This window comes from Aythya ferina (assembly GCF_964211825.1).
Source record: "Aythya ferina genome assembly, chromosome: Z".
Taxonomy (NCBI): Eukaryota; Metazoa; Chordata; class Aves; order Anseriformes; family Anatidae; genus Aythya; species Aythya ferina.
In genome coordinates, this window is record NC_140299.1 from 50,009,368 (window position 1) to 50,023,978 (window position 14,611).

General features: G+C 43.6%; 1 protein-coding gene across 4 annotated transcripts in view; it reads left to right on the plus strand.

Annotated features, from left to right (window-relative positions):
- FBN2 (fibrillin 2) overlaps positions 1–14,611 on the plus strand; it is a 201,232-nt gene that overhangs the window by 125,940 nt on the left and 60,681 nt on the right. For all 4 annotated transcript variants that reach the window (XM_084504020.1, XM_084504022.1, XM_084504021.1 and 1 more), the window contains 3 exons: positions 6,786–7,013; positions 10,255–10,380; positions 12,157–12,285. In XM_084504020.1, coding sequence (XP_084360146.1) covers positions 6,786–7,013; positions 10,255–10,380; positions 12,157–12,285 — 483 coding nt within the window. The remainder of the gene's footprint in view (positions 1–6,785; positions 7,014–10,254; positions 10,381–12,156; positions 12,286–14,611) is intronic.

A 14,611-nucleotide genomic window follows, 5' to 3' on the forward strand; every position in this document is an offset into this window, starting at 1 on the left:
GGCTCTGTATAACAAATGTCTGAAGTAGTTCTCAAAGAGTATGAAAGGCTGCCCAGGGAAGTGGTGGAGTCACCATCTTTGGAAGTCTTCAAAAGACGTTTAGATGTAGAGCTTAGGGATATGGTTTAGTGGAGGGCTGTTAGCGTTAGGTTGGAGGTTGGACTCGATGACCTTGAGGTCTCTTCCAACCTAGAAATTCTATGTTTGATTTTTTTATATATTGCTGAATTTGTTAAATGTATGTCTTAGTTGAAGTCTTGCCTGCTAAGACTTCAGATATGTGTGCCAGTTCAGGGAAGAGTTGTTAATCCCTAGAGGGAATGTGAATGTGAGGTACCGAGGTGAGACTCCTCAAATGGGGGTGGACCCCCTGCCCTGTAGCCGTTGGGCAGAGGGAGGGAATCTGGGAGCTGAGGAGGAATGGAAACAGGTCCCTGCTTGACATCGCAGGTGATGCCCTCCCCTTCCGGTCCCATCTTCCCAGGTGCCCTTACACAACAGGTTTGAGGCCCTGGAGCTTGACAGACCAGTAGCTGAGGAAGAGGTAGCAAGTGTTCCCAGGAGGATGCCTAGGGCGAGGAGGTCGACTCCACGCCTCAGGACTGCCTCCACCAGGAAAGACAGGAGGGTTATTGTTGTTGGAGACTCGATTCTTAGGGGAACAGAGGGCCCTATTTGTCGGCCTGACCCTACCCGTAGGGAAGTCTGCTGTCTCCCTGGGGGCAGGGTCAGGGACATTGTCAGGAAGCTTCCCAACCTGGTACGCCCCTCTGACTATTAACCTCTTTTGATAGTCCAGGCGGGCAGTGACAACATCGAAGAGAGAAGCCTGAAGGCTATCAAAAGAGACTTTAGGGGACTGGGTCGGTTAGTGGATGGAGCGGGAGTGCAGGTGGTGTTTTCATCCATCCCTACGGTGGCAGTGAGGGGTTCAGAGAGGACACAGAAAGCCCACCTGTTAAACACGTGGCTCCGGGGCTGGTGCCAATGCAGAAATCTTGGGTTTTTTGATCATGGGGCACTTTACTCAGCACCTGGCCTGATGGCCGCAGACGGGTCCCTATCTTTTAGGGGAAAAAGGATCCTGGGCCAGGAGCTGGCAGGGCTCATTGAGAGGGCTTTAAACTAGGTAGGAAGGGGGATGGGGCTGAAGCTAGGATTGTTGGGGCTGTGCCAGGGGGAACGATGGCAAGGCCGAAGGATAAGGCAATGGCCCAGCTGAAGTGCATCTACACCAATGCACGCAGCATGGGTAACAAACAGGAGGAGCTGGAAGCCATCGTGCAGCAGGCAGGCTACGACTTGGTTGCCATCACGGAGACGTGGTGGGCCCAGTCTCATGACTGGAGTACTGCAATGCCTGGCTATAAGCTCTTTAGAAGGGACAGGCAGCACAGAAGGGGTGGTGGTGTGGCTCTCTATATTAGAGAGTCTTTCGAGGTTGTAGAACTCGAGGCTGGGAATGACAAGGTCGAGTCCCTTTGGGTTAGGATCGGCAGGGACAACAAGGCTAGTGTCCTGGTTGGGGTCTGCTACAGACCGACAAACCAGGATGAGGAGACGGATGAGGAGTTCTACAGGCAGCTGAAAGAAGTTGTGAAATCATCAGCTCTTGTACTCGTGGGGCACTTCAACTTCCCTGACATATCCTGGACGCACAACACAGCCCAGAGAAAGCAGTCTAGGAGGTTTCTGGAGAGCGTGGAAGATAGCTTCCTGACGCAGCTGGTTAGTGAACCTACCAGGGGTGGTGCCACGCTAGACCTTCTCTTCACAAACAGAGAAGGACTGGTGGAGGATGTGATTGTCGGGAGCTGTCTTGGGCAGAGTCACCACGAAATGGTGGAGTTCACTATTCTTGGCGAGTCCAGGAAGGGGACCAGTAAAACCGCTGTATTGGACTTTCGGAGGGCTGACTTTGAGCTGCTCAGGACACTAGTTGGTGGAGTCCCTTGGGAGGCGGTTCTGAAGGGCAGAGGGGTCCAGGAAGGCTGGGCGCTCTTCCAGAAGGAAATCTTAATAGCTCAGGTGCGGTCTGTCCCCATGTGCCCAAAGACGAGCTGGCAGGGAAGAAGACCAGCCTGGCTCAACAGAGAATTGTGGCTTGAGCTTAGGAGAAAAAAGAGGGTTTATAATCTTTGGAAAAGTGGGCAGGCCACTAGGGAGGACTATAAGGATGTAGCGAGGCTGTGCAGGGACAAAATTAGGAAGGCCAAAGCTCATCTGGAGCTCAATCTGTCTACTGCCGTTAAAGATAACAAAAAACGTTTCTATAAATACATCAACACAAAAAGGAGGACTAAGGAGAATCTCCATCCTTTACTGGATGCGGGGGGAAACTTAGTTACAAGAGATGAGGAAAAGGCGGAGGTGCTCAATGCCTTCTTTGCCTCAGTCTTTAGTGGCAATACCGGTTGTTCTCTGGATACCCAGTACCCTGAGCTGGTGGAAGGGGATGGGGAGCAGATGTGGCCCTCACTATCCATGAAGAACTGGTTGGTGACCTGGTATGGCACTTGGATGTGCACAAGTCGATGGGACCGGATGGGATCCACGCAAGGGTACTGAGAGAACTGGCAGAGGAGCTGGCCAAGCCACTTTCCATCATTTATCAGCAGTCCTGGCTATCGGGGGAGGTCCCAGTTGACTGGCGGCAGGCAAATGTGACGCCCATCTACAAGAAGGGCCAGAGGGCAGACCCGGGAAACTACAGGCCTGTCAGTTTGACCTCAGTACCAGGGAAGCTCATGGAGCAGATCCTCCTGAGAGTCATCACGCAGCACTTGCAGGGCAAGCAGGCGATCAGGCCCAGTCAGCATGGGTTTATGAAAGGCAGGTCCTGCTTGATGAACCTGATCTCCTTCTATGACAAAGTGACACGCTGGGTGGATGAGGGAAAGGCTGTGGATGTGGTCTACCTTGACTTCAGCAAGGCTTTTGACACCGTCTCCCACAGCATTCTCCTCAAGAAACTGGCTGCCCTAGGCTTGGACTGGCGCATTCTTCGTTGGGTTAGAAACTGGCTGGATAGCCGGGCCCAAAGAGTCGTGGTGAATGGAGCCAAGTCCAGTTGCAGGCCAGTCACTAGTGGCGTCCCCCAGGGCTCGGTGCTGGGGCCGGTCCTCTTTAATATCTTCATCGATGATCTGGACAAGGGCATTGAGTGCACCCTCAGTAAGTTTGCAGATGACACCAAGCTATGCGCATGTGTCGATCTGCTTGAGGGTAGGAAAGCTCTGCAGGAGGATCTGGATAGGCTGCACCGATGGGCTGAGGTCAACTGCATGAAGTTCAACAAGGCCAAGTGCCGGGTCCTGCACCTGGGGTGTAATAACCCCAAGCAGAGCTACAGGCTGGGAGAGGAGTGGTTGGAGAGCTGCCAGGCAGAGAAGGACCTGGGAGTGATGGTTGATAGTCGGCTGAATATGAGCCAGCAGTGTGCTCAGGTGGCCAAGAAGGCCAACGGCATCCTGGCTTGCATAAGAAACAGTGTGGCCAGCAGGGCTAGGGAGGTGATCGTCCCCCTGTACTCAGCTCTGGTGAGGCCGCACCTCGAGTACTGTGCTCAGTTTTGGGCCCCTCGCTACAAGAAGGACATCGAGGTGCTTGAGCGGGTCTAGAGAAGGGCGACGAAGCTGGTGAAGGGCCTGGAGAACAAGTCCTACGAGGAGCGGCTGAGGGAGCTGGGCTTGTTCAGCCTGGAGAAGAGGAGGCTCAGGGTCGACCTTATTGCTCTCTATAGGTACCTCAAGGGAGGCTGTAGCGAGGTGGGGGTTGGTTTGTTCTCCCACGTGCCTGGTGACAGGATGAGGGGGAATGGGCTTAAGTTGAGCCAGGGGAGTTTTAGGTTAGATGTTAGGAAGAACTTCTTTACTGAAAGGGTTGTGAGGCATTGGAACAGGCTGCCCAGGGAAGTGGTGGAGTCACCATCCCTGGAAGTCTTCAAAAGACGTTTAGATGTAGAGCTTAGGGCTATGGTTTAGTGGGGACTGTTAGTGTTAGGAGTCAGAGGTTGGACTCGATGATCTTGAGGTCTTTTTCCAACCTAGAAATTCTGTGTGTGTGTGTGTGTGAATGTTTGTGTTATGACTTGTCTTGCCTTCAGTGCAGTCAATAGGTTTTGCTAGAGTGCTGCCCTTACTATGACTTCTCTTCCAAAACAGAAACATGTAACTCACTGGGAGCTAGACAATAAACAGTTTGCTGACCAACCAGAGGCTTAAAATGCAGTGTGACTTGCTCTTTTCTCTCTTGCTATCTAGTCGTCGTGAAAATGAGGTACTATCTTGTATCACAAACACTGGTGCAAATTGTTCTGTTTGTAAGAAAGCAAAATGGATGTAGATAAAGATAAAAGCTCATCTTCATTGTACAGAACATGAATGTCTTCTACTGACAAACTATGGTATCTGTGAAGACAATGTTCTCTACAGGAAAGTTTTGAGGTATAAAAAGTACTGAAGCCCTTATGCAAATTAAAGAAAACGAAAATATCCTGTAGCAAGTGCAGTTAGTTTTACTAGTCTGCTAAACTTTTTTGTTGTTGGCAGAGAAAAAAGGAAAGAGCTAGAACTCAATTCATGAGGTTACAAGATAAGGAAAAAGAGCAGGAGAGACTTTCCACAGTTCCTACACTACCACCAGGAAAGTGTGTTCCCCTGAAAAACCCTTAACTTTTCTGTAACTTTTTTTCTAGAGCTGGGGAAGTGCATGAATATGCATGAATATAATAGTGCTTTTTACAATCACAGGTATTATAAAAAGTCACATTGCTACAAATTTCTGGAGCATCTGAATTATCATAATAAAACAGCAATATCTGATAGCGAATGTACTTTTTCTTGCCTTTTTAATTGGAAATTATATCCCATTGCTTGCTCTCTTAGGGAGCTTGTATTTATTACATACGAGAAGCTGTAAAATCCATATTCATATACCATAAAATGTTTATATGGTTTTAAATACGCCATACTTAGTAATTTAGAGTTACATTTATCTATAAGATTGTGGGGAGGAAAAAAAAAAAAAAGACAATTTATTATGAGTTGTAATGTATTCTATAAAAGTGCACGTCTGTTTTAAATGACATTAATTTGTACCACACACACATTCTCCATCCAGGAATTCAGTGTTTTGCAGTACATCTGTTCAGATTGCTTTTTTTGAAATCCTTAAAAATCAGTAGTCAGAAATGAAAAAGATACAGTCAGGGAACTGAATACTTAAAAGATTCTGGAATTCATGTTAACTTTTTTTTTTTTTTTTTTAACAGTTCTAAGGACTATAAAAATATTATTACTGACAGCATTTGCTTTCTTTTAAGGAAACAGAACAATAGAACAAGTACAAATTTTCAGCCCTTGCTTTATGTCAGTCCAGAATTTGCCTGCTCTAATGCATGTTTTTTATTTGACCAGTGTTCTTTTTCTTCAAAGGAGATTCAAGTTTAAGCAAGCAATTTTCCTTTAATTGCACTATGCCTTACCAATAGCTGATACAAACAGCTATCAGGTTGTGTTTGTGTGTTTTGTGTGTGTTTTTTTGTTTTTTGTTTTTTTTTTTTTTTATGTGAATGTAATGCTAGAGGTATTTTTAAAAATAGAATTTTGAAAGGGAACAGATGTGTATAATCAGCATAAATGTCTCATAGAAGAAAAGAATTAATTCAAAACCAAGTTTGCTAAGTTGCATGTGTGTATTTTTTAGTGCATAGCATATGTAGTTTTGCATGTTAGGTTTTCCTTTCTCTTTCTATTTTTTTCCACAATACTTAGCAATTCTGTTGCCAGTCACTGTCATCTGTGACCATCAACCCTGTACTACTTCTCAGTGAGAAATTTCATTATGACACATGTGGATTTAGATGTAGGTGACTGAGATAATGAAAGGTTGGAACAAGGGAGTCATTTTCATGCAACACACAGGATTCATTTACCTTCTAAAGCCATGTTCCCTCTTCCTAATTTATTGAGAAGATGTCCCTTTATATTACAAGATTTGTGCCTTCTCCTCTGCTACATAGGCACTGTTCTATGTATTTCTCAAATATGTTCATTTCCTGCAGGGTCCACTACATTTTAATGAAAATAAGTATTTATTAGAAATATGTTTGCTGAATCTTTTGAAATGAAAATAAATATGATCCTGAAATAGAGTAGTTTACAGGAAAACATAAGAATTCTTTAAACAATTTCTATTTCTTATACTTGATTCTAAATTGTTTACCTTAAGATATGCATAGGATAAATTTATACTGTAAAACTGTGTAACTCTGAAGGACTTGTATGGAAAATAATTCAGAAGCTCATCCATGTTATTTTTTATATAATGCATTTTTGCCAAAGCATTTTGTGCTAAGCATTTAAAATATCTGTTAGGTTTCCTGAAGTCTAACTTCCAGTCCAGCGTGTCATATAAAAAATTAATGCTTACATTTATTCTGACAACACAGTTTGAATTCCATTCCATACTAGGAAGATGTAGAATCACAGACATCTTCTCTAGCCCAGCTGTAATTGATACATTTCCCATTATTTGTATGTTGTAGAAATTAGCATTTAGATAAATACTTCTACTTTTATGTATTGCAACAGAGATTCAGAAACTTACCAATAGCAATTTCAAATGGTTCAACACAGTGCAGAAGTGTAGCATCTTCAGCAGAAATCTGTCTCCCAGAAACTGACTTACTGTTACACATATATGTACTCAAACAGCTGCTTCTGAAGAACTGAAATCCTAGCAAAGGGTAAAATTTCCTTTTTTTTTTTTTTTTTAATGTGCAGATATCCGCATGGAGCAATGCTACTTGAAATGGGATGAAGATGAGTGCATTCAGTCTGTGCCTGGCAAGTTTCGTATGGATGCCTGCTGCTGTGCTGTAGGTGCTGCCTGGGGCTCTGACTGTGAGGAGTGTCCAAAGCCTGGCACAAAGGAATATGAGTCTCTGTGTCCCAGAGGTCCTGGCTTTTCCAACAGGGGAGATATTCTAACTGGCAGGCCATTTTATAAAGGCAAGGGTTCATTATTGTCTAATTGATCTAGAAGTGAATTATATGTACATCTTGGTGAATATTCTAAGGAAATGACAGGATTTATATTTCTTATGTACTTGAGAGGAGAAATATTATAAAGATGTGTACCTTACAAAGATGATAGTAAAGGTAGGGAAACTTCTGTTTGCATGGTGTTAAAGGGTGTTATAGGAGCCTGCCAAGAAAAGATGCAAGGTCTGAATTTGATAAGGACAAAAAGGAAATGACTATGATAGGACTATGATAGGGAAGGGAGATCTAAATGATGAGAATAACAGAAAATACACACCTTTTTAACATAGTGCTTTGCAAAGAGTGAACTGAGGATGAGATGGAATTCCATGAAGTCAAGGAGTTAAAATGTGAACATAAAATATTACTGCAATTTGCTGAGGGTTCTCTGAACCACAGAATCACAGAATGGTTGAGTTTGGAATGGACCTCTGAAGATCATCTTGTCCAACCCCCTTGCAGAGCAGGATCACCTCAAGGACATTGCACAGGATGGCATCTAGGGAGTTTTGAATATCTCCAGAGAAGGAGACTCCACAACCTCTCTGGGCAACCTCATCCAGTGCTCTGTCACCCTCACAGTGAAGAAGTGACCCCTCATATTCAACTGGAACTTCCTGTGCTTCAGTTTGTGCCCATTGCCTCTTGTCCTGTTGCTAGGCACAACTGAAAAGGTGTAGTTACATCCTCTTGACACCCTCCCTTCAGATATTTATATACATTGATGAGATCTCCCCTCAGTCATCTCTTTTCCAAGCTAAACAGTCTCAGCTCTCTCAGCCTGTGCTTGTACGACAGGTGCTCCAGTCACCTTATCATCTTAGTAGCCTTTCTCTGGACTCACTCTGGTAGTTCCATGTCCCTCTTGCACTGGGGAGCCCAGAACTGGACACAAGACTCCAGGTGTGGCCTCACGAGCACTGTATAGAGGGGGAGGATCACCTCACTTGGCCTGCTGGCATCACTCTTCCAAGTGCACTCCAGAATACCATTGGCATTCTTGGCCACAAGGGCCCATTGCTCACTCATGGTCAGCCTGCTGTCCACCAGGACTCCAAGGTCTCTCTCTGCAGAGCTACTCTCCAGCAGGTCGGCCCCCAGCCTGTACTGGTGCCTGGGGTTATTTCTCCCTAGTTGCAGGGAGGACCCAATCCTGACCCCTGGGGGACACTGCTGGCTACAGGCCTCCAGCTACACTGCACCGCTGCACAACCCTCTGAGCTCTGCTATCCAGCCAATTGCCAAACCAACTCACTGTCCAAACATCTAGGCTACTGAGCTTGTCAATGAAGTTGCTATGGGCATCAGTGTCAAATGCCTTGCTGAAGTCAAGGTAGACCACATCCACCGCTCTTCCCTCATCTACCTAGATAGTCATCTCATTGTAAAAGGCTATCAGATTGGCTAAGCCTGATTGGTTAAGCCTTGGTGAATCCATGCTGACTACTGCTGATCACCTTCTTATCCTCCACATGCTTACAGATGGCCTTCAGGGTCCTTTCCAGGGATGGAGGTGAGGCTGACTGACCTGTAGAAATACGGACTGAAAAAGGATGGGTTCCGTCTGTGCTTTGCAGAGTTTTTTCACCAATTGATTTTAATCACCAATTAAGTGATTAAAAGGGAAGGGTATCTGATATTACACTCAAATTATGAGGGCAATGGAGCTGCAGTGATAAAGAAGTAAAAACATCTTGTCCATTTTTTCCCGTCTTTCCCTTCCACAGAGCGCAGACAAAGCTTAAGAGGCTGAAAAACCTTAAGAAACAAGATATGAGATTATTTTAGATGACTGAAGACTGAGAAGAAGAACAGTAAATTTCTGTGTGTTCAGAAGCTGAGGTTATCCTGAATTGATTTAATACTTGAACACAGTATTCTGAAACATTTGTCTTGAAAATATGTTGAGCTGTTTGAGAAAACTTTAACAAATTGTTAAGCTCCACAAAATTGTTAAGCTTCACAAAAGCTCTCAACGTTCAGTGGTAATTTGCTAAACAAATACAGAATTCTATGCGCTCAAGATTTTTGTAAGATTTTGCTGCATGTTTCTGCTTTTGCACCATACTTTTTTTAGTCCTCACGTAAGGACATTCATCCAGCAAATTATAGAGTATAAGAAAAGCTCATTCAAATCTGTAAATCCCCTTGTGCACGTGCTTATGAGAGAGTTTGCAAGAACTTTGAACAGCCTATGTTATCCCAGCTGTCCAGAAAATACATTTAGAAGAGGTGAAACATTTTGCTTGATATTCAACAAAAGAAAAGTTACCCTTTCCTAAACTGATTTTGAAATTTTGAAATATCACTCAATTAATAATAATAATAATAATAATAATAATAATTACATCTCTTACAAGAAGGTTCAGCAAAGCCATGAATATTCATTGTGTTAGCCAAGTAAAGAACATGATACGTATTTGTGTCACAAGCAAAACAGTGGCAACATGGGAAATTTCATTGAATTTAGTGGATTGCTGAAAAACATAAACTTTTAATTACTGATTTGTGTATTGCAAAGCAAAGAAGGCATAAACAATTGAATGGGCAGGCAAACACCTTTTCTGCCTTTTTTCCAGGCTCAATTTCAGCCCAGCACCTCTCCTCCACTCTTCTTGGTGTTTGTCCCTGTGTTTTTATTGCAGGTTGCACTCAGTTCCAGACCATGGGTGAGGCTTTGGGCAGCAGGTGTTTGGAGATGGTTTCTCTCTTCCACCCCTTGTTATTTGTTTAATGTTTTCTCTCACTCTTCTTTCCTTCTTAAGCATTTTCTGTACCCCAGCCCTCAGGGCTGTCACTACTCCAGAGTAGTACTCCAGAGCCAAAACTGCCCATTGTCACTTGCCCTGGTATGGATCACCTACAGGAACAGTTCCTTAGAGGTGTGACTGCTCTGACATAGGTCTTCCATGGGCAGAAGTCCTTCAAGGGTGCCTCCTAGGGCTTGGAGTACTGCCTTCCAGGAGTGCATCACAGCTGTGTCTCCAGCTATGTCCCCTATTAGTTGTCTCCTTGATTTCATTTTTCCAAACTCCAAACCTGTGAGGGATGAGGCCATCCCTGCAGTACCCTGCTGCCCTGCATGCCTTTTATGCTCAGTACAATTGATAAAAAGGAAAAGGAATTCCCATTCAATATATATTTATATATTAAGTGTTTAAGAATGTTATTTTCTTTTTTTTTCCTTTTTTTTTTTTTTTTTCCATAGATATCAATGAATGCAAGGTATTCCCTGGAATGTGTATGAATGGTAAATGCAGGAATACAATTGGAAGTTTCAAATGTAGATGTAACAGTGGGTTTGCTTTAGATATGGAGGAAAGAAACTGTACAGGTAAGTCTTTAATTTTCCCCAATTCTTAAAGGAACTTGTGATGGCTGCATAGCTTGGTGATCTGGAAGCTCAAAGTAATTCATTTTCTTCAATTTCTAAGAGCATAATCTATGTACAGAGTAGTCAACAGTTTTGTTTCCCTTTCAGGAAGTGATTCTCTATTAAATTTAACATTCTTCTGTTAAATAGACATTAGGAATCTGTTAAATTGGTGTTAAAGGTGCTCAAGTCATGCTCTGTCAGTACAATCTGAAAAATCTGAAAGAATTACCAGTGAAGTTAATTTCTACTTCTTAGCATACAGATTAACTCAATTTATAGTCTTTACTCTGTAATAAAACATCCACTGTGTGGATGAACTGAGGGACTCCACTACAAATTAATTTTCATTTAGATTTGATAGCCAAGCGCTCACAGAGGCACCCTTGCAATTCTGACATCAGTGCTTTAACACAAGAAGAGGCGTGCATTTAATTTAAGTTTATTTACTGCCTGGAAAGACTAAAATAGAAGATAAGTGTGATAGTTTCCTCATTATGAGAACCTGGATGCCTGCATTGTGGGTGGCTCTGAGCTGAAAATGAAGGAGGTTTTGTTTTACCACACAGGAGTCCGTGAGTGAGTCTGACCAATACAAAGTGTGGGTGGTAAGGCATGTTAACTGAGGTTGGTCTGGATGTTAATGTTGCCCTAACTGGTGATTTCCTTGTTTTTATAGCGATTGCATTGATGAGAAATGCATTTAACTAACTTTATTTCTAAACTAACAAGAATAGTTCAGAAAACTTCTCCCTATGAAAGTGTGTTTGGGTTCTGTTTTTCATTGAAACTTTGTCCTGGTGAAAATGTTCCACAGAAAAGCCACAGAGACCCAGGTTTTATTAAATAGAAGACATTTTCTTATTTTAAATTAGCAACAAAATGTTTTATGAAGCCTGTAGAAAGCCAAGCATTCAGTGACATCCCAGGTCCACCATATGAATTACCATCCCACACCTCCACACATATGTGCATGAGAACAGAACTATCCTCTCCCATTAGAAACCTGGCCTTTTGGAGCAACAAGAGGCAGAAGAGATTCTTTCATGTTGTAAAAAAAAGAACTGTTTAAAATCTTATTTTTTTTTTTTGTTCGTTCTTGCAGTTTCTTCAGTTAAGCTTGCACTAGCTTTGTTTTCCTGAGCCACTTTAAGAAATAGTTCACTGTCCAGCTCACCACCTTACCACAGACATGTCGATGCCTTTCTCTGTTCTTTTATTCCTTGCTCCCCAGACTTCTCAGATGACTGCCCTAATTCTATGCCTTATCCTCTTGGTCTATTGTCTTTATTGTTTCAAATAATCTGTTATTTTTTATTCCCTGTGAATCCTTCATGTTTTCTTAACATGTAAAAAAAAAAAAAAAAAAAGAATTATGAATTACTAGAGAATTGTCTTCATAAAAAGCAATTTAATATCAATGGCACTGTATTCATGGAGTCAAACGGTACCTCTATAATAATAACTCAGAATTTATTACAGTAGTGTCCTTAGAAATACACTTTAACATAGTTTAATCTATGGCTGAGAGCTCTAAAGGTATTGCATTATGAATCTTCCACAAACTTTTTCACACAATCTTTTAAATATTAAAATCAATTGCATTTCTCTATCAATGAATGTACTATATATAATTTCTGTAGAATTCATTTATAATGTCCAAGTTAACTTCTGTGAAAGCAAGAATCACCTTAAATTCTTTTTGACTTTTGTACATTTCCATTTACTGTAAAACAGACATTGATGAGTGCCGGATCTCCCCAGACTTATGTGGAAGTGGTACTTGTGTCAACACTCCTGGAAGCTTTGAGTGCGAGTGCTTTGATGGTTATGAAAGTGGGTTTATGATGATGAAGAACTGTATGGGTAAGTGTTACCAGGATGAGCTGGAGACATTCCATTTGCTGTACTCTGTACTATACTAGCACTACTCCACTGAATACTTCATACACATAATAAGACTTCTTGAAAAAATGACCAGTGTCCAATATATAGGACAGATAACTGACTTGTGTATGTAGCTTTGCTTGTTCTTTTTGCTGATTACATTCACGCATTTCTGTATAGCTAATTCAGATTGTCAGCAACTATTTATATAGTTTAACAGCGGCTCATGAGGTATTGAAACATTTAATGCATCTAAGAACAGGAGGCTGAAGTTTCAAGGGTAATGTGATTCGTGTTTCTTTGATTCTTTTAGGACTTAAGAAATTCTGAGACAATTTAGTGTAAAAAAGTCTCGCATATTTCTAAATTGTTTAAATCATAAGAATAGATACTGAGACACCAAAAGTTACTAGCCACCTAGAAATTCTGTGATTATAGAGTACTTCTGCATACACCATGGAAATGGAAAGTCTGAAATTTGTATCTTGGTAGGATACACGTAACCCTATTTTAGATTTCACAGAATTTCACAGAATTTCACAGAATTTCTAGGTTGGAACAGACCTCAAGATCATCGAGTCCAACCTCTGACCTAACACTAACAGTCCCCACTAAACCATAGCCCTAAGCTCTACATCTAAACATCTTTTAAAGACTTCCAGGGATGGTGACTCCACCACTTCCCTGGGCAGCCCGTTCCAATGTCCAACAACCCTTTCAGTAAAGAAGTTCTTTCTAACATCCAACCTAAAACTCCCCTGGTGCAACTTAAGCCCATTCCCCCTCATCCTGTCACCAGGCACGTGGGAGAATAGACCAACATCCACCTCAATACAGCCTCCTTTAAGGTATCTGTAAAGAGCAATAAGGTCACCCCTGAGCCTCCTTTTCTCCAGGCTGAACAAGCCCAGCTCCCTCAGCCTCTCCTTGTAGGACTTGTTCTCCAGGCCCCTCACCACCTTTGTCGCCCTTCTCTGGACCCGCTCAAGCACCTCGATGTCCTTCTTGTAGCGAGGGGCCCAAAACTGAGCACAGTACTCGAGGTGCAGCCTCACCAGAGCTGAGTACAGGGGGACGATCACTTCCCTAGCCCTGCTGGCCACACTGTTTCTGATACAAGCCAGGATGCTGTTGGCCTTCTTGGCCACCTGAGCACACTGCTGGCTCATATTCAGCCGACTATCAACCATCACTCCCAGGTCCTTCTCTGCCTGGCAGCTCTCCAACCACTCATCTCCCAGCCTGTAGTTCTGCTTGGGGTTATTGCACCCCAGGTGCAGGACCCGGCACTTGGCCTTGTTGAACTTCATGCAGTTGACCTCAGCCCATCGGTGCAGCCTATCCAGATCCTCCTGCAGAGCTTTCCTACCCTCAAGCAGATCGACACAAGCACCTAACTTGGTGTCATCTGCAAACTTACTGAGGGTGCACTCAATGCCCTCATCCAGATCATCGATGAAGATATTAAAGAGGACTGGCCCCAGCACCGAGCCCTGGGGAACGCTGCTAGTGACTAGCCTCCAACTGGACTTGACTCCATTCACCACGACTCTTTGGGCCCGGCTATCCAGCCAGTTTCTAACCCAACGAAGCGTGCGCAAGTCCAAGTCAAGAGCAGCCAGTTTCTTGAGGAGAATGCTGTGGGAAACGGTGTCAAAAGCCTTGCTGAAGTCAAGGTAGACCACATCCACAGCCTTTCCCTCATCCACCCAGCGTGTCACTTTGTCATAGAAGGAGATCAGGTTCGTCAAGCAGGATCTGCCTTTCATAAACCCATGCTGACTGGGCCTGATCGCCTGCTTGCCCTGCAAGTGCTGCGTGATGACTCTCAAGAGGATCTGCTCCATGAGCTTCCCTGGTCGCCAGTCAACTGGGACCTCCCCAGATAGCCAGGACTGCTGATAAATGATGGAAAGTGGCTTGGCCACCTCCTTTGCCAGTTCTCTCAGTACCCTTGGGTGGATCCCATCCAGCCCCATCAACCTGTGCACATCCAAGTGCCATACCAGGTCACCAACCAGTTCTTCGTGGATAGTGAGGGCCACATCCTGCTCCCCATCCCCTTCCACCAGCTCAGGGTACTGGGTATCCAGAGAACAACCGGTATTGCCACTAAAGACTGAGGCAAAGAAGGCATTGAGCACCTCCGCCTTTTCCTCATCTCTTGTAACTAAGTTTCCCCCCGCATCCAGTAAAGGATGGAGATTCTCCTTAGTCCTCCTTTTTGTGTTGACGTATTTATAGAAACGTTTTTTGTTATCTTTAACGGCAGTAGCCAGACTGAGCTCCAGATGAGCTTTGGCCT